The sequence below is a fragment of the Carlito syrichta genome, unplaced genomic scaffold (assembly GCF_000164805.1).
Source record: "Carlito syrichta isolate Samal-C Ts95f unplaced genomic scaffold, Tarsius_syrichta-2.0.1 Scaffold301887, whole genome shotgun sequence".
In the NCBI taxonomy this organism is placed as follows: Eukaryota; Metazoa; Chordata; class Mammalia; order Primates; family Tarsiidae; genus Carlito; species Carlito syrichta.
Window position 1 is genome coordinate 628,413 of NW_007245983.1, and position 19,306 is coordinate 647,718.

The 19,306-nt window shown below is 45.2% G+C and overlaps 1 protein-coding gene across 1 annotated transcript in view; it reads left to right on the plus strand.

Annotated features, from left to right (window-relative positions):
• NR6A1 (nuclear receptor subfamily 6 group A member 1) overlaps positions 1–16,895 on the plus strand; it is an 82,207-nt gene extending 65,312 nt beyond the window's left edge. Inside the window, exons 5-9 of the mRNA XM_021711151.1 lie at positions 2,338–2,565; positions 3,953–4,207; positions 11,082–11,203; positions 12,776–12,928; positions 16,531–16,895. Coding sequence (XP_021566826.1) covers positions 2,338–2,565; positions 3,953–4,207; positions 11,082–11,203; positions 12,776–12,928; positions 16,531–16,619 — 847 coding nt within the window. The 3' untranslated portion in view covers positions 16,620–16,895. The remainder of the gene's footprint in view (positions 1–2,337; positions 2,566–3,952; positions 4,208–11,081; positions 11,204–12,775; positions 12,929–16,530) is intronic.
• The last annotated feature ends 2,411 nt before the right edge of the window (positions 16,896–19,306 follow it).

A 19,306-nucleotide genomic window follows, 5' to 3' on the forward strand; every position in this document is an offset into this window, starting at 1 on the left:
CCCAGCCACTGCAGCCTCGACCTGCTGGGCTCTGGCGATCCTTCTGCCTCAGCCTTCTGAGTAGCCGGAACTACAGGCACGCGCTACCACACCCTGCTGATTTTTTGATTTATTGTAGAGATGAGGTCTTGCTGCCCAGGTGGGTCTCGAACCCGCGGGCTCAGGCAATCCACTCACCTCAACCTCCCAAAGGTGCGGGATTACAGGCTGAGCCACCAAGCCCGACTCAAAGTTTTAATTTTAATTTTAATTTTTTTTTTTTGAGTTGGAGTCTCACTCTGTCGCCCAGACTGGAGTGCAGTGGCCGCTCCCGGCCACCGCAGCCTTGACCTGCTGGGCTCCGGTGATCCTTCCGCCTCAGCCTTCCAAGTAGCCAGAATTACAGGCGTGCACTACCACGCCTGGCTGATTTTTTGATTTATTGTAGAGATGAGGTCTCGTTGCCCAGGCGGGTCTCGAACCCGCGGGCTCAGGCAATCCACTCACCTCAGCCTCCCAAAGGCACGAGATTACAGGCTGAGCCACTGAGCCCAGCTAATTTTTTAATTTTTTTTTTTTTTTTGAGTTGGAGTCTCACTCTGTCCCCCAGACTGGAGTACAGTGGCACGCTCCTGGCCACCGCAGCCTCGCCCTGTTGGGCTCTGGTGATCCTTCCGCCTCAGCCCTCCAAGGAGCTGGAACTACAGGTGCACGCTACCATGCCCGGTTAATTTTTTTGATTTATTGTAGAGATGAGGTCTCACCAATTTGCCCAGGCGGGTCTTGAACCTGCGGGCTCAGGCAATCCATTCACCTTGGCCTCCCAAAGTGCGGAATTACAGGCTGAGCCACTGAGTTCGGCCAAGTTTTAATTTTTATAAATTTTAAGAAACATTAGGCTGGGCGCAGTGGCTCATGCCTGTAATCCCAGCACTTTGGGAAGCCAGGGTGGGAAGATTGCTTGAGTCCAGGAGTTTGAGTCCAGCTTGGGCAACATAGCAAGACTTCATCTCTATAAAAAATTAAACAATTAGCCAGGTCTGGTGGTGCATGCCTATAGTCCCAGCTACTCAGGAGACTGAGGTAGAAGGATCGCCTGAGCCCAGATGGTCGAGGCTGCATTGAGCTGTGATGGTGCCACTGTACTCCAGCCTGGGCTACAGAGTGAGACTTCAATTCAGGGGAAAAAAAGTATTTTTTTTAACTTTGAAGGCTTTTTAATAAGCCTGTCAGATTTGCTGCTATCAGAGAATATAAATTTAGAAACTCAAGCAATTTATCTTTAGTTTAGTTATTGGGTGTGAAATAAAGGCACCACCTACCAGGGAAGGTTTCTTTTTCCCAGAAACTTTTATTATAGGATGAGGTTTGACAGACTTTTTCTGTAAAGGCCAGATAGTAAATATTTTCTACTTTGCAAACCTGGATTTACTCTGTGTTTCATGTGCTCAATTTTGCTTGTATAGTGCAAAAGCATCCATGGACAGTGTGTAAATCAGTGAGTATGGCTGTGTTCCAATAAAAGTTCATTTACTAAAATAGGTGGTGAGCTGGATTTGGCCACTCCTAGTTGTAGGGGATACATCTATGTAAAAGCTAGAGGATTTTTTTAAAAGTCAGGTTCCTTGCCAGGTACTGAATTTGTTTTGCAACCTAGCAAGGCACTTAGTCTGTCTGTGCCTTAGTTTTTCTACCAGTAAAATATATAACCACCTACTTTTGTCATCATAGTCTACAAGTATCCATCAAAAACTCCCCAGGTATGGCACCCATACAAATAATTCATTCAACCAGTAGTTAGTCAGTACCTACTCTGCCAGGAACTGGGTGTCCAATGGTAAGGTAAGCACAGCATTCATGCACCCATAAGAATCCTTATTGCACCGGGCTCAGTGGCTCAGCCTGTAATTCTGTGCTTTGGGAGGCTGACGTGAGTGGATTGCCTGAACCCGCGGGTTCGAGACCCGCCTGGGCAACTCGGCGAAACCTTATCTCTACAATAAATCAAAAAATCAGCCGGGCATGGTAGAACATGCCTGTAATTCCAACTACTCGGAAGGCTGAGGCAGAAGGATCGCCGGAGCCCAGCAGGTCGAGGCTGCGGTGGCCAGGAGCGTGCCACTGCACTCCAGTCTGGGCGACAGAGTAAGACTCCAACTCAAAAAAAAAAAGAATCCTTATTGCACAGATGGGAATCTAAAAGGAGAGACATGCACATAACCATTAATTATGTCCCCTGGCTTGATGAAGACCCAGACTTCATGGCCAAATTACACCTGAGTCACCTTCTGGCTCATTTCCTTTGAGTAACTACTAGACCTGCCATGGCTCCTCTTGATACAAGACTTTTCTCTTCAGTAGGTCTGTGGAACTCAATGGATTCATGGCATTCAGGGAACAGTACATGGGAATATCTGTGCCTCCACATTATCAATACATACCACACCTTTTTAGCTATTCTGGCCACTCGCCACTTCTGCCCCCACAAGCTCGCAGCCTGGATCCCCAGTCATACAGTCTGATTCACCAGCTGGTGTCAGCGGAGGACCTGGAGCCATTGGGCACGCCCATGTTGATTGAAGATGGGTGAGTAAGCTCTGCCCTGCTTGGCCCCTTGTAGTCTCAGAGTGTCCCTACCTACCTGCACCCCTGGCTGCTATACTTCCGGCTTAAAAATGAGTCAGGGATAATGACTCAAGCATCTGAGGAAAAATCTAGGCTCCTTAACAAGGCCCTAACAGGTTATGACCTATCTGCACCCCTAGCCAACATACCCATGAATAACCTGGTGGCATGTGACAGCTTTGGATGCATGCTTAAGTGGGTGTAAAGAATACTCTTTCAAGCCGGGCTCGGTGGCTCAGCCTATAATCCCAGCACTTTGGGAGGCTGAGGTGAGTGGATTTCCTGAGCCCGTGGGTTTGAGACCTGCGTGGACAACTTGATGAGACCTCATCTCTACAATAAATTTAAAAAATTAGCCGGGCGTGGTAGCACGCGCCTGTAGTTCCAGCTACTTGGAAGGCTGAGTGGAAGGATCACCAGAGTCCAGCAGGTCGAGGCTGCGGTGGCCAGGAGCGGCCACTGCACTCCAGTCTGGGCGACAGAGTGAGACTCCAACTCAAAAAAAAAAGAATACTCTTTCAGTCTTCAGTCAGCTTTACCTGAGTAGTTGATAGTTCAGCCTTCAGGCCCACCCATTGCTGTACCCATTATTCCTTTGGCCTAGAGCATGAGCTGTTTTATTGCTATCAAGTTTACCCCTCCCAGAAGTTATCGTGAGATTTCTTAAACTAGTATCCAGTTTCCAAAGAAGAGATTAAAATATCCGCCCACAAGAGGGTCACACAAAACCTTTATAAATCTGGACGTATGGGTGAGGAAAAGGGTCCATGAGAGGAGGAAAGCTGAGACCCTGAGTCTGTGGCCTCAGAGGCCCCTTTATCCTAGAGTTGAGAAATGCCCTGCTCCTTCTAGCCAGCATAGCTTAAAGGAAGAGAACAACTCTGGTTCCTGGACTCTCACCACCAGGGGGTGCAGTGAGAGCAGGAAAAGCTTCTGAACTTTCTCTGTTCTCTTCAGCCATCTGAACCAGAGGCTCATTTTTATGCCAGTCCTAGTATTGCGTGGGCTCTGGATCCACTCCACTAAAGTTCTCACAGAGCAGGAGTAGCTGGGATTTTCTCTCAAGATGTTGAACATTAGAGGATACCATCATTAAAAGTCATATTCCTTGATAATTGCACAAATTTCTAAGCCTCTTTTCCCTTCAGCAACCTTTTCTAATCAAACCTGCCTCTCCATCCCTAAACTTGCTGCTGACCTCCAGAATATTGAATCAAACAGAAGTGGAGATCCACTGGCAAGGAGCCCACTGCCAGAGACCCTTCATAACCTAGAAATATCCTCTCCCTGTGCCCTCATCCTCACCCTCTGGCCAGTGGAAGTGACTTTCCCCTGTCCCTACCCCCAGATATGCTGTGACACAGGCAGAGCTGTTTGCCCTGCTTTGCCGCCTGGCCGATGAGCTGCTCTTTAGGCAGATTGCCTGGATCAAGAAACTGCCTTTCTTCTGCGAGCTCTCAATCAAGGATTACACGTGCCTCTTGAGCTCTACATGGCAGGAGCTAATCCTGCTATCCTCCCTCACCGTTTACAGCAAGCAGATCTTTGGGGAACTGGCTGATGTCACCGCCAAGTACTCACCCTCTGATGAAGAACTACACAGGTGAGGACTCCTGGCTGGGGAGAAAATCCCAAGCAACCAAATCTGGGTCATCCCTGAAAGGCAAGGTTGCCTGGCCCTTCAGAGGACAGGCATTAAACCACATAGGCCTGGATTTGAATCCTTACTCTTCCACCAGCTAGCTTTGTGACCTTTGCCAAGTCTCTGATCCTTAGGTTCTGAGTTTATAAAATGGGGTGGTAACAATACCTCCCTAACAAGGTAGTTGTGAGGAATAAATATTGTAGTCAAGCTTAGCAGAGTGCTTGTTTTTGTTACTTCTGGATTACTGGAATAGATAATGTATCTGGGAAAAGCTAAAATCTAAACTCTGCCTACAAGAGAAGAGGGGCTCTGAACTGGGGTTAACAATCCAAGAAAGAGACCTAGGAGTCATTGTGGTACTTATTATGTGCCAGGCACTAGGCTCAATATTTTATAATGCCTTATTTCTTTATATCAACCTCTAGCATTATAAGTGTCATTATAGCTGTTTTATAGAGGAGAAAACTGAAGTTCAAAGACATTTGCCCTTGAAGGTTTTAGATTTTAATCCAGAACTTGGATTTGAGCTAAGGCCCACCTGATTGCAAAGCTTAGGCTCATTTATCTGAGATTCGGTGAGATGTTAAGAGAATGGGCCAGAGCTGGGCTCGGTGGCTCAGCCTGTAATCCTGCGTCTTTGGGAGGCTGAGGTGAGTGGATTGCCTGAGCCCGCGGGTTCGAGACCCACCTGGGCAGCGAGACCTCATCTCTACAGTAAATCAAAAAGAAATCAGCCAGGCGTAGTAGTGCATGCCTGTACTTGGAAGGCTGAGTTACTCGGAAGGAGCCAGCTACTCGGAAGGCTGAGGCGGAAGGATTGCTGGAGCCCAGCAGGCGAGGCTGCGGTGGCCGGGAGCGGCCACTGCACTCCAGTCTGGGCGACAGAGTGAGACTCCAACTCAAAAAAAAAAAGAGAATGGGCCAAAGAGACTGAGCTTTTCTTGTCATTTTCTGGCATAATGTTTTATCCCACTGGACAGTATTCCCTGGGCCTTCTTCCTTCCTGCTGCTCCACAGCCTGTCCAAGCTTTCTTTTTACTCACTCACAGATCTGGGGCACATGATGACCACATTTTGTGGCTCTCAAAGTCAGGACACATGATCTATTGAGACTTTTCTGGCTTGTTAATTTATCCATATAAAAGCTTTATAAGCTTAAATCATATTTAAGTTCATTTCAAGCCAGGCTTGGTGACTCACACCTGTAATCCAAGCACTTTGGGAGGCCTAGGTTAGAGGATTGCTGGAGTCCAGGAGTTCGAAACAAGCCCGGGCAACATAGCAAGACCTCGTCTCTACAAAACATCAGAAAATTAGCCAGGAGTGGTGATGAGTAGTCTCAGCTACTTGGGAGGCTGAGGAAGGAGGATTGCCTGAGCCCGGGAGTTCAGTGCTGCCATGATCTTGCCACTGCACTCTACCCTGGGTGACAGAACAAGACTCTGACTCAGATGGATGGATGGATAGTCATTTCGATAAATCACCTTTATTGGAAAGTTTAAAGTAATGGAAGTCAGGGGATTCCAGGGACCAAAAAGGAGGAAAGAAAGGATGCCTATCGATGAAAACTGGAGAGAGTACAGTACCAACCCTGTACTTTTTTTCACAGAACTGGGATGTACCTCTTTGCTGCCACCCAGTTGTGGCATAAAGACAAGCCAAGTCTCAAGCTGAGAGCAATGCTCAGGGCTTCAAGGTCCCTTTGTACAGCTGAGGGAGGGAGGAGTCTGGGTGCTGACTCCATCCCCTGGCTTTCTAATATTTCCTTATTAATGATGTTTGCTGGCTTCAGAGTGATCTACAAGTGGCAGAGTTTTGGACCCAGCTGACATTTTGTCCTGTAAGCAGAGCTATCTGATTTTACAGATGACCTAACCCCTTGACCAGAGCCTCTAATTCATTCTTTCCATCAAACTCCTGTCTCCTGCTCTATAACTCTGGGATGTAGGGGTGTTTGGATAGCAGTCAGCCTGCTCTGGTGTTGTCAGGGTTTGCAGACCTGGTCCAGGGAGCCCCAGTCCCCCTGTTTGCTTGGAATTTACTAGTTCAGCCTGAGGCTACCCATCACCAAGAGATGTCCAAGAGGAAACATCAATGGGATGTCAAACGGTGGGAATGACTGCAGGGTTTTTGGACTAGCCAAGCAGATGGGCACCAATTCTCTTGGCCAAGATAAAGGAGTCTGAAAACAAACAGGATGGGAGATGAGCCATTCTGAGTTTGGTTTGGGTGTCTGTGGAGTCTGACATGTATGTGGGATTGCCTAGGAAGTCATGGGAAATGAAAGCGCAAGAACCACTGGAGTCAGGTAAATCTCTGTAAAGCAGCACCCACTCTACTAGAAACACAGGATGTGGAGTCTGTAATTGGCCATAGTTCTTTCCTACCTTGCTTATTCCAGCCTTGCTCTCACTCCCCCAAACTGTCTTTACTTTTTCACAGCTCTTGAGCGAGAGTTCCTGTTGTCATGAGGCTTTTCCCAGATGATACATGACCACCTCCTTTTCTCAAATATTGAATCAAATTTATGGTGCCCATATTCCTTAATCAGACTGTTAACAGACAATGAGCTGGGTGAGTTTGATTTAAAGCAGGTTGTAGCACCAGCCAGTGACTGCTCCTGGCCCTAATCAAGACTCATTTACTCTCAGGAAAAGATGCTTTGAGCTACGTGGGCTTTAATGGGCGCTTCTATTTCATAAGCGCTAGCTCCCTTTCTGCCAGATCTCTGGAAAGTTCCCTTCCAGCTTCTCTGCCTGAACCCTAACCGTAGGCTCAGGAAACACAATCTTTTATATTTCTGCTGCAATAATGAGTGTGATGATGATGTTATTAATAATGATAATAGCTAACAATTTTAGAGTATTTACTGTGCCAAATTGCATCTTAAGTGCTTTACATAAGTTATTAGCTCCAACCTGGGCAGCAGAGTGAGACTCCAACTCAAAAAAATAATAAATAAAAATAAATACATGAGTTATTTGTTGAATACTCTATGATACCAGCACTAGTAATGTCCTTATTCTAGAGATAAGGAGCATGAGGTTCAGAGAGGTGAAAATTCAAGGCTACAAAACTACAAAGAAATGAAGTTAAGGTTATCATTTAGGTCTATTGTGCTCCAAAGTCCAACCTCTTTAACATTACTTTATACTAAATTCTTACTCTCAGAACTTTCTTAAAGGGTGTCGCTTTCTGAATTTTGTCTTGGAGCTACAGTCTTTTCATCTTGGAATCTGTATATGGGTGCTGAGATGGCATTTTCTCTATAGTTGTCGGTTAATGTCTACTCCTAGGGGTGGGTACATTTAGCTGAATGAAAAAGAGACAACTGAGTCTCTCAGCCCCCTTTGTAGGACATAACTTATATAGTGTCAGCTTCAATTGCTGCCTGAATGGTCCAGTGGTTTGGGGGATCCTGGCAGGAATGTTTTCCTTGTCCTAGCATGCTTGTGTAATAGGAACCTAGAAGAAGAATGGGTGTGTTTGTCCAGCTTTCTGGCTTTGAATGCTGATAATTTGTAGACAGGGAATACAGGGGCGTCAGAACTGTGGAGTGGGCAGATGTGGAGGAGGCACGGCTGCAGGAGAAAGCAGGCCCATGGAACAGAGAACAACTTTGTTTATCAAGGGATGGGATGCGGGGTGTGGAAGAAAGCTTTGCAGTCAGGCTGTGGAGATTGAGTGGGGGCCGCTGGGCTGACTGCCAACCCTCCCCCCACTGCTGCTGGGGGTCCATGATGGCTCCTGCTGTAATAAATTTAGAAAAGAGGGATGTGCTGTCCCCAAGAGAAAGGGTAGATCTGGGGCATGTGCACAGGCCAGGCGCTTAGGAGCTCTTTTGTGTCGTTCAGGTCACCACTCAGCCAGGAACAGGCTTGGCACTGCTGGGTAGGGGTCTGGCTGATAGCCACACACCTGCATGTCCTGCAGTGCCAGAGTGAGCACTTGGGACAAGAGGTTAAAGGACAGAGCATTTTCTTTGCTTGCTACACTGCTCGGCCACCAGACAGATGCTGACACTGCTTCTCTTCTTGCATCCTCTTTTTTTATGTCCTACCCCCATTTAATTCCCACTCCTCCAAGTAGATATGAAGGGAATTGGCAGTAAAAACTAAAACTTTTAGCTGGGCTCGGTGGCTCAGCCATTAATCCTGCGCCTTGGGAGGCTGAGGTGAGTGGATTGCCTGAGCCCGTGGGTTCAAGACCCGCCTGGGCAACTTGGCGAGACCTCATCTCTACAATAAATCAAAAAATCAGCCAGGTGTGGTAGCGCGCGCCTGTAGTTCCAGCTACTTGGAAGGCTGAGGCAGAAGGATCACCGGAGCCCAGCAGGTCGAGGCTGCGGTGGCCGGGAGCGGCCACTATACTCCAGTCTGGGCGACAGAGTGAGCCTCCAACTCAAAAATAAATAAATAAAACTTTTTTCCCTCTCAAAGAATATAAGTAGCCAACAGAGTACTATGATGAGGCGTGGTCTTCACTCTCAGGCACACTGCCTCCTGCAAGTCTCAGCATTAGGGAAGGACTGCAGGAACAATTCTGTGTACTGTAGCAAACCTATCAACCTCTGAGTTGCTATGGGATCACAGAGCTCCTGAGGTCCTCAGTTAGCAGTTAAGAACGAGACAGGATCAGGGGTGGGCAGTGTAGTACTACTGAGAAAGGCCCAAAGGCTTGGAATTAGAAAATGTAAGTGTAAACCTTGACTTCACCACCACTTACTTACTCTGTAACCTTGGGAAAGTCACCTCTTTTTCTGTTTCCTCATCCCTAACAGGGAGGTGACAGTATTTATCTCCCAGTTTATCAAAGGAATAAAATGTAAGCATGCATGTGTACGTAATAGAGGCACAATAAGTAGCTTCTTTGAACCGTCAATTCCACTTATAAACAAAGGAGATTATTATTAATATCCATTTTGTGGATTTATTAGCAGTATCCAGTAAAATAATGTATGTGGAATAAAGTCTCCAGCAGGTAGCAAACACTCAGTAAATGGTGTAACAACAAAAGGTTGTTACAGTGGTTATTCAATATGGATTTGACTATCAGCCAGTCTGTGAATGTATCGATAAAGTTGTAAAAGCCATAGGGAACTGGACACGGTGCACATGCCACACCTGTAGTCCAAGTCAGCCTTCATATCTCAAATCAGCAAACTGAAGAAACACTGCCCACCCCTGATCCTGTCTCGCCTCAGACCGGGAACCATGCCATGAGGCAGAGAGGTCAGAGTTTCAGATTGCAAGTAATTGGTGTGCATGGGAGATTGGTTTCAGGACCCCTGATGATACCAAAATCTACAGATGCTCAAGCCCCTTACGGTGCTATTTGCATTAAACCTGTGAACATCCTCTCATATACTTTAATCATCTCTGAATTACTTATATTATCTAATACATAAATGCCATGTAAATAGTTGTTATAGTGTAGTTTTAAATTTTGTATTATTTTTTATCATTGTATTGTTTTTTTAAAAAAACATTTTTTGATCCATGGTTGGTGGAACCTGCAAGTATGGAACCTTTGGATACTGAGGGCTGACTGTCCCTGTTGTTGCAGCTCCCCTTGGTACTTGAGAAATACGAGTATCTCTGGCCCTAACCAGAGCCAGGTTTTCCCCAGGGAAGAGAAAATGTCCTGCATGCCCAGGAAGCCAAAACCTAGCAAAGCCTTCACGGTTAATGCAGAAAGCAATGAAGCCCAGAAAGCAGTAGTGCATCCCCAGGGGTGCTGAACCTTATCCAGATGGTCTTCTTGGCCTGGCACAGGGCTATAGTGCCCAGATTTGAAGCAGCCCTGGGGCAGAGCATCTTCTCTCTATGACTGAGTTGTCCAGCCTCCAGAATGACTTAGATTGGGCTTTTAAAAACTTCTGCTTTCCCATTAAACGTTTGCCTTGGTTTGATGGTGTCTCCATCTCTGGTATGATGTATACCCAGAACATTAGTTCCCTAGGATGGCCTAACTTAGGACTCCTTTGCATAAAAGTTGGTCTTTCTCCAAGAAGCTTACTCCTAACCCAAAGAAAGGAGCATGGCCAGCATTGGGCCTCCTCTGCTAAGGGATGCCACCTTAGATATCGGAAAAATCAAGGCCTTGGAGAGTTAGCCCAGGTTCTAACTCTGCCACTAGCTAGCTGTGTGCTTGTGAGCCAGTCCCCTCCCTTCTTTGAACTTCAGTTTTTCATCTGTTCGATGGTGATGATTATTTCACCTAGCTCATAGGGTTGAAAGAATTTAAATAATGCATATAAAGTGCCCAGTGCATGGGCATGGAAACTTGATTGTTTCCCTCTTTTCCCAAGCTGAAGTCAAGGATGCCAATAACAGTTTTCACTATGTGTAACCTCAGCCCTTCTGGAAATAGTGAATCTGGGTACATACAGTCAGCTTTTCTCCAGTGTGGCAGGAGCTCACCGTAACAGCTGCCATTGATACTAGAGGCTGCATCTCAACAATAGCAGTATCTTAATAACGTCACATTTCTCTACATTCACATTCCAAACTTCCTTTGGCCCTTTTTATTCCAAGCAGGCAAGCATTATCATTTTACAGAGGAGACCACAAAACTTGTGAGAGAGGTAGATTTTAACCTAGATTTGATTGACTCTGCCTCACTTGGGAACAACAGTTTGCATGAGCTGCATTGGCTGTAGACAAACCTTGAATCTGTCTGTATTTTACAAATGACTCTGGATACCACTTCCCCAAGCTCAGCCTCTTTCCTATAATCGTTACTGTAAGGAGCTATAGGAGCCCCCGTCTGCTCTTTCCTGGCCTCCACCGATAATCTGAGTCTACTGTTAACACCTGTATCTGTTCCTCAGATTTAGTGATGAAGGGATGGAGGTGATCGAACGGCTCATCTACCTGTATCATAAATTCCATCAGCTAAAGGTCAGCAACGAGGAATATGCTTGCATGAAAGCAATTAACTTCCTAAATCAAGGTGAGTGGTTGGTGGTAGGAAAGGGACTTTTTCATTTTTTTGGTCAGTGAACATTTGCCCTCCTGTTTTACCCTTCTTTATCTTCAGGACCACCCCCCAGAATCTACCACATGATGTGGGTACCAGTCTTAGAAGTCCTATGCTGCTCCTTGTTATCACCCTCCCCCTTTACAGTGCAGGGAATGCTTTGGATTTTTTTTTCCTTTAAACCTAAATGCCACACTCCCTATAACTCATAGAGGAAGGAAGAGAATTCTCTTTGTTTAGTCACTTTTAATGCACTTAAACACAGACATCAAGGACAGTACATGCGTCATTTAAAATATGTACCAAGTTTACCAGCACCGAAGAAGAGCAGAGTGACTGATGAAACTATTGGAGATAAGACCTCTGTGACAGGCTGGCAGTGGTTCTGACAGCCCCCTCAGGACAGAGTGGGGCGTACAAACACACACACATACACACACACGCACACACACACACACAAACAAGCACACATCAAGCATGGCTTTTTAATTAGAAGAGTGCCGGATGTGATTTATGTGGAGTATTACCTGCAAAATGGTGCTTGGTAGCTGCTGGTAACTGGCATAGGAAGGAGAATTTGTATTCTTTTATCCAAAGTAGCATATGAGTGCTCTACTCCCAGAGTGGAATAGACTATTTTACTGCCTGTGGCACCAAAAGTGCTCTCTTCCTGTGTTCAGTTTTCTAGTCCAGAGACTCTTGATCTCCTCCTCTTTGCCTGTTCTCCCCCTGCACTGACCAAACTTCCTGCTGCTTGTACACTATTCATGCATTTATTTGGTGTTCTGCATGCCTCCCTTAAGCCAAGCCCAATGCGGAGAATTAAAGACACTAAAACCTTAGGTCCCTGGCCGTAGGAAATACACACTCTGATGGCACTTTATACATTACTTGTACCTCAGATGGGGGAAGATTAGTAGCAACTTTTTGGAGGAGAAGAAATCTGAGATGGGCCTCAAAGACTGGGTAAGATTTATATACAGAATATTTATACTCATATTCTACATATAAAAAAGATATTTTTTATTTATAGAGAGATAGCACAGAGAGAAATCTATATAGAAAAAAAATGGAGGAACACCCCAGGAAGAATATGAAGAGCAAAGGCACATGGCATACGCATGTGTGCGTGTATGTGGTATTGGTAAGGTTTCTGATTGGTTCCAACAAAGGGCAAATTTAAAGGTATTGTGAAGGCTAAATTTGGAAAGGTATGTTCATCAGTCATTTATTCAGCATTTCACTAGTACCTGTTTTGTGTCCAGCCCTATTTTGGGAACTGGATATGAAGTTGAAAAAGACAACCTAGCCCTCAAGGGGTTCACTTTAATTACTATCTTCTATATTATTTTTTTCTTCTCTATCATATTTCTCTCCCTTATCCAGAGCATAGGGCCTCCATATCAGAAAGAGAAATGTCCTGCTGTGACAGTGTTTAATAACTTTTCACTGAAAGATGCACATATTTAAGGATTTGGTGTTTCTTCCACATTAGAAAGCCCCTCTCATTCCCTGTTTGTTTTTTTGTCTCACCCCTACACACAGATATCAGGGGTCTGACCAGTGCCTCACAGCTGGAACAGTTGAACAAGCGATATTGGTACATTTGCCAGGATTTCACTGAATATAAGTATACACATCAGCCAAACCGCTTTCCTGATCTCATGATGTGCTTACCTGAGATTCGATACATTGCAGGTAATATTCTGGGTCTGGGGCTTCCAGTTCCTCCTTGCTTTCCTTAGCTTGTGAAGGGAATGAGGCAGCAGTGTTTTCAAGATGCTCATTCCACCCTATCATCAACTGCAAAAATGTTACTACTTTTTGCTGTCAAAAAAGTTGTGTTGTAATGAGAAATTTGTGTTTTCTTTGTAGAGAAGAGAAATGAACACATCCTGAGCTGCTTTGATATGCTGGGTGCTTTGTGGTCTTATATCATTTTATCTTAGACCAACCCTTAGAAGGCTGGTGGTTGGTGATATTATGGCCATTCTATGGATGGTGAAATGGAGCTTAGAGTATCTCAAATTAACTTCATTTCTTGAATTGTATACTTTAAATGTGTAAATTTTTTTGATATGTGAATTAAATCTCAATTTTTTCTTTTTGTTGAGTTGGAATCTCACTCCATCGCCCAAGCTAGAGTACAGTGGTATGCTCATGGCCACCCCAGCATCGACCTGCTGGGCTCTGGCGATCCTTCCACTTCGGCTTTCCAAGTAGCCAGAACTACAGGCACGCACTACCATGCCCAGCTTATTTTTTGATTTGTTGTAGAGATGAGGTCTCACCATGTTGCCCAGGCTGGTCTCGAACCCATGGGCTAAGGCAATACTCTTATCTCAGCCTCCCAAGTGCTGAGATTACAGGCTTGAGCCACCATGCCCAGCCTAAATCCCAATTTTAAAAATTAACTTCATTTAACAGAATTGCCCATGGGCTTTCAGGGACTGACCATTTGTTTAAAGTGATATCTTTAAAAATCCTGTTTTGGGCAACCCCTTCGGGTCCCCTCCCACTGTGGGAGCTTTTCTGTCCTCTCAATAAATCCTGCTTTCTCACTTTCCGGCTGTCTGTGTCCCTCATTCTTCCTGGGCACGAGACAAGAACCCTGACCTGAAGAGCTGCGAAGATCATCAGAGCTGAAGAGTCATGCACCCCAGAGGCTGGCTTGCCAGCCGATGGAATTGGCTGAACCAGGAGAGCTGCTGGAAGAAGGCAAGACTCTGAAGCTGAGACACTCCGGGGGATAGGCTTGCCAGCCCACTGAAGCAGTAACACTCTCAGGGATTGACTTGCCAGCCCATTAGAGCCAGCAACACTCTCAGGGCTTGGCTTGCCAGCCTATTAGAGCCAACACTTCCGGGGCTAGGCTTACCAGCTCCTTGAACTGACCCTCTCTGGGGCTCAGCTGGCTGATGCTGTTAAAGCCCAGGCTGACCTGAAAAATCTGTATCACCAGCTACTCAGGAGACTGAGGAGGAAGAATTGCCTGAGCCTAGGAGGTTGAGGTTGTGGTGAGCTGTGATCGTGCCACTGCACTCCAGCCTGGGCAACAGAGTGAGACCCTGACTCAAAAATATTAAAATAAATATTTAAAAATAAATAAGTAAAATCCTGTTTTTAGGCTGGGTGTAGTGGCACATGCCTTTAATTCTAGCATTTTGGGAGGCTTACACAGGAAGATTGCTTGAACCCAGGAGTTTGAGACTTGTCTGGGCAATGTAGCAAGACCTCATTTCTACAAAAAATTTAAAAATGGGTTGGACTTGGTGGTGCGTGCCTATAGTCCCAGCTATTTAGAAGACTGAGGCAGAAGGATCACCTAAGCCCAGGAGGTCAGGGCTGCAATGAGCTGTGAATGTGATACTGCATTCCAGCCTAGGCAACAGAGCAAGACCCCTATTCAAAAAAATAATTAAAATAAAATCCTGTTCTTGGCCGGGTGCAGTGGCTCATACCTATAATCCCAGCACTGTGGCAGCCTGAGGCAAGGGGATCGCTTGAGCCCAGGAGTTTGAGACTAGCCTAGGCAACATAGCAAGACCCTATCTCTACAAAAAAAAATTTTTAATTAGCAAGGTGTGGTGGCATGTGCCTGTAGTTCTAGCTACTCGAGAGGCTGAAGCAGAAGGATCACCTGAATCCAGAAGGTCGAAGCTGCAGTGAGCTGTGTTGGTGCCACTGTACTCTAACCTGGGTGACAGAGTGAGACCCTGACTCAAATAAATAAATACTATTTTTGCGAAGGAAATTTTGTGTATGCATGTGTGTATGTGTTTGAATGTGATCTTGACCCCTTCTGAGCTTCTTGACATTTAAATAGCTCCATCTCAATATAAATTTCTGGCTTTTTTTTGTTGTTGTTGCTTTACTTCATTTAGTAAAGATTCATGTTTATAGCTGTCCAGGGTATACTGAGGGGCAGCTCAGAGTGTGACCTCTAGATTGGGATTGTTCCTGTAAAACTCAGCAGTATACATTTTCTTTATTCTACAGAAAGACATTCCAGGGAAAGTAATACAACTATTGAAGGAAAAAAGTTCAATCTGGTGGGAATTTTTTGCTACTTCTTGGGCCACAGAGCAGGCTAGCAGATGTGAGCTGGACCTAAACTACTGGAATTTTAGAGATATTTTGATAGTTTGTCTCAGCATTTTCTGAACTATCTTCTGCTAAGTGAGATACTAATCAGAAGCTTTGTGAAATAGAGGGAAACCATAGAGCTGAGTTCTCAATCCTAGCTGCACTTTCAGTCACCTGGAAAGCTTTATAGAAATACCAGTGTTTGGGTTGTACCTCCAGAGATTCTGATCTGTTTTGGGGTGGAGCCTGAGCATCAGTATTTTTAAACCGCTGCCCAGGTGACTTTAAGGTGCTGTCGGGGAGAAGAACCATAGTCTTAGGTATTTACAAAGTATATTCCCTGAGAAGTCCTTCAATAAAGAAATCTGTATAACTTTTTTTTTTTTTTTGAGTCAAGGTCTTACTCTTTTGCTCAGACTGGAGTACAGTGGCACAATCACAGTTTACCACAATCTCGACCTTCTGGGCTCAGGCTTGCCTTCTGCCTCAACCTCAATAGTAGCCGAGATTACAGGTGTATACCACAACACCCAGCTAATTTTTTAATTTTTGTGTAGAGACAACATCTTGTTATGTTGCCCAGGCTCATCTCGAACTCCTAGATTCAAGTGATCCTCCTACCTCGGCTAAAGTGCTGAAATTACAGGCATGAGCCACTATGCCCAGCCTGTAAAACTCTTTTATCCTTGAATCTTTCATCTTTATTTGTCCCTGTGACCCTCTTGTCCTTTTTTCCCAGGACTTTTTAAGCCGACTATACTATTCTGAAGTACAGTGTGTTATAGAATGCTAGTTGGAGAATCTACCAGGGGAAAAAAAAACAGGATATAAGTTTGTTGTGGTATTTTAGCTCTAAAAAGTCACCTAGGAGTGCCTCTCTATTTCAAATTTCTCATCTATAAAATGGGGGTAATTTCTCACAGAGACATTGTAAGAATTAAATGAGATAGTGCATTTAACCACCTGGCACCGAGTAAGTATTCCCTGAAAGTAGAATGATTATGCGTCGGCACCGTTACTAGGCCCCCTAGGGCATGAAGATAGGTCTGGATGTCAGGACACTAACCCAGACTGACCTTTGTGATGTTTCTGGCCCTTCTCCTGCCCCAGTTTGCTCATCAAGGCGCTACTCAACCTCTACCAGCCTGGGAAGAGGAAGGCTTGCCCTTCTGCTAGTGGCCACTGCTAACTCTTTTCCTCTACCTTGTTTCCAGGAAAGATGGTGAATGTACCCCTGGAGCAACTACCCCTCCTCTTTAAGGTGGTGTTGCATTCCTGCAAGACAAGTGTGGGCAAGGAATGACCTGTTCACAGCATCCTCCTCGGGCCAACCACAACGCCTCTGGTGGGCAGGATAGGCTCTGGAGGGAAAAGCCAGAGAGACCAAGATGGAGGCTGTGAAGCAGCATTTCCAGTTGCCTCCATAGCAAGAAGAGTTTTTGTTTGTTTGTCTGTTTTTTAACCTCATTTTTCTATATATTTATTTCACGACAGAGTTGAATGTATGGCCTTCAACATGATGCACATGCTTTTGTGTGAATGCAGCCGATGCATTTCCTTGCAGTTTACAGAATGTGAAGATGTTTAATGTTACAGTGTTGTCCTTGTTTAGAAATAGTTCTTTTGTATTTTGAGGGAGAGGGTGGGATGGGGCTGAGATGACTATTTCCATAATGTTGACGAAGATGACTACCTCAATGGAAATGGGGGATGTGAACATCCCTACTTTTTCCACATTTCTCAGCAGACTCATACATTTGTCTGTCAGAGAGCAAACTGCCTTTTTCTAGCCGCAAAATTGCCAGGTAAAAGAGCACACTGTGAAGGGGCAAAGTGTTGTTAGGAGATTTACTAAGCAAGATTGGTGAGATGTTGGGAACAAGGCAGGAGATGAAGACTGAGCCATCTCTTTTCTTTGGAAAGCATGAAAGTTGAAAGAATAGGGCACAGTGACCAAATCTAAGGCAGATGTCCTCCTACCCTACAAGTCCTAAGGGCAGCAGTTCTCTGTTCTCTCACCCCTGCTGTCCCTCTTACCTCCTGTACCACCACTATCAGTTTCTACCACTGTGAACTTTTCATATAGGCAAAGTCTCAGAAATAAGTCAGTCTACAGGATTGGCTTACCAGCTCCTTTGGGACTCACAGCTACCTAGTTTCCTTACCTGGACCTCCTAAGGCCTGCCTTCCTCAGACTCCTTCCCTCTCTCTTATAAGTTTGACTTCCTGTCAGCCTTTTGATAAAACACCTAAGCAGAATGCCATGTTCTGAGTTTTGGTGCCCACTACAGCTTTATTCTCTTTTCACATTGCTTTCTTCAAAGGAGAGTAGGACAAAGACCAGACTGGATCAATGAATAAACACTCCTCCTCCTCTGTTCTCTCCCCACCCCATCCCACCACACCCCCAGATCTGAATCTAAGAACAGTCAATTTTTTAATAGAGGAACCATTTACCCAACTGCTGACCAGACATTTTGCCCCTAAATTCTACTCCAGATTCTCCTAATCGCTCCAGAATGAGACCGGGTTTTCTCAGGGCCCCAGAATAGAAAGCCCAAGGCCCAGAGTGACTTCACTGCCCCTTATAGTATCAGTGGCCTGGCCAACCAAAGCCTGGAGGGCTGGACCAAAAGCACCTGGAAGGGAAGGGAGGGCTTTAAACTACCTCATGTTCCTAAGGGCCTGGCTGCTACCTCTGCAGATGTGGCCTGGACCCCTTGTTCTTTCACTACCTGCCCCACCTTGTCCCTGGAAGTGTCCTTACCTCTTGACTTTGGCCAGTGGCCACACTAGGTCTGTCTTGGAACTTTCTGGTGCTTTTCACTATTTTAGTACAGTAGTTGTCCCTGCCCACACCTAGGTATCTTCTGCAGCCAGTGCAGCAGGCAGACCACTTAATTGGGTACATGCCTGGGTGGATTTGAAGGCCCACAGCACCTGCCTCTCCCAATTTAGTCAAAGCCTGTTTGCTCTCTTCCAAACTCAGCCTAGTAAACTACCCAGGGGCTACCACATTGTGTGTACATTGAGTATGCACACAGTGTGGTCTGACTGTAGTTTTTTTCTTTCTGGTGAAATGTTATGGGTACCAGCAGAGTGATGATTTTTGTCCCTTGATGGATCTAAAACTAAGAGCATTACTCCTCAATGCCTTTTTCCTAACTGCTCTGGGAAAGAAAGAAGAGACATGTTCCTCAGGAAAAGCTTCAACTAGCATATTTTTTCATGTCAGTGGGAAGATTATATGTGTGTATGTGTGTGTGTGTTTATTTCTAAGTTCACAATATTTTTCTTGTTTCCCTGAATTTTTTATTTAACCAGTTAGATACGTTATTTGGCCACAGGTCAGACTCCAAGCTGTATACCTCAAGATAGGGAAGGAGACACATCAGAGACCCTTTCTCTAAAACAACTCCTATGTGCAGCATCTTTCTTTGCTTAGACCTCCATCTGTCAAATTATTATGTTTGAAATTGCTTTCCAAATTAAACATTTTACCTGTTGTGTTGGATATCAAAGGAAATTGCTCTCTGATGAGGCAAGAACATGCCTATCCAATAATATGGTATTAAACAGAGCAAGTTGTTAATTTATGGAGTGGGGGAAAGGTTCTGCAAGTTGCCATTGTACAAATCCATTTTTACAAATGTTTGCAGCAGATTCCCCAGAACAAAGAGCCCATTCATTGCCAAGAGCCCTGCAGAATCTCTGAGCCAAGTGGCCGCGTGTTCCAAGCCGGAGCCTGACCTGTGGACTGCCTTTAATGTCTTCTGCACCCAGTCCTTTTATGACGTGGGCTTTTTTTAAACAGGGTAAAGTGAATATGTTGCATTGCAAACTCAGGTATTATGAGGAGAAGGTAGGAGTGTAGCTAGCAGCGTGGAGACATTAGGTCAACCACTAGATGTATTTGTGAATTTGGTTTGAAGGACACAGAGAAAGGTTGGAGGGGGAGGTTTGGTATGTTTGTTTTTGCCTTTCTTCCCA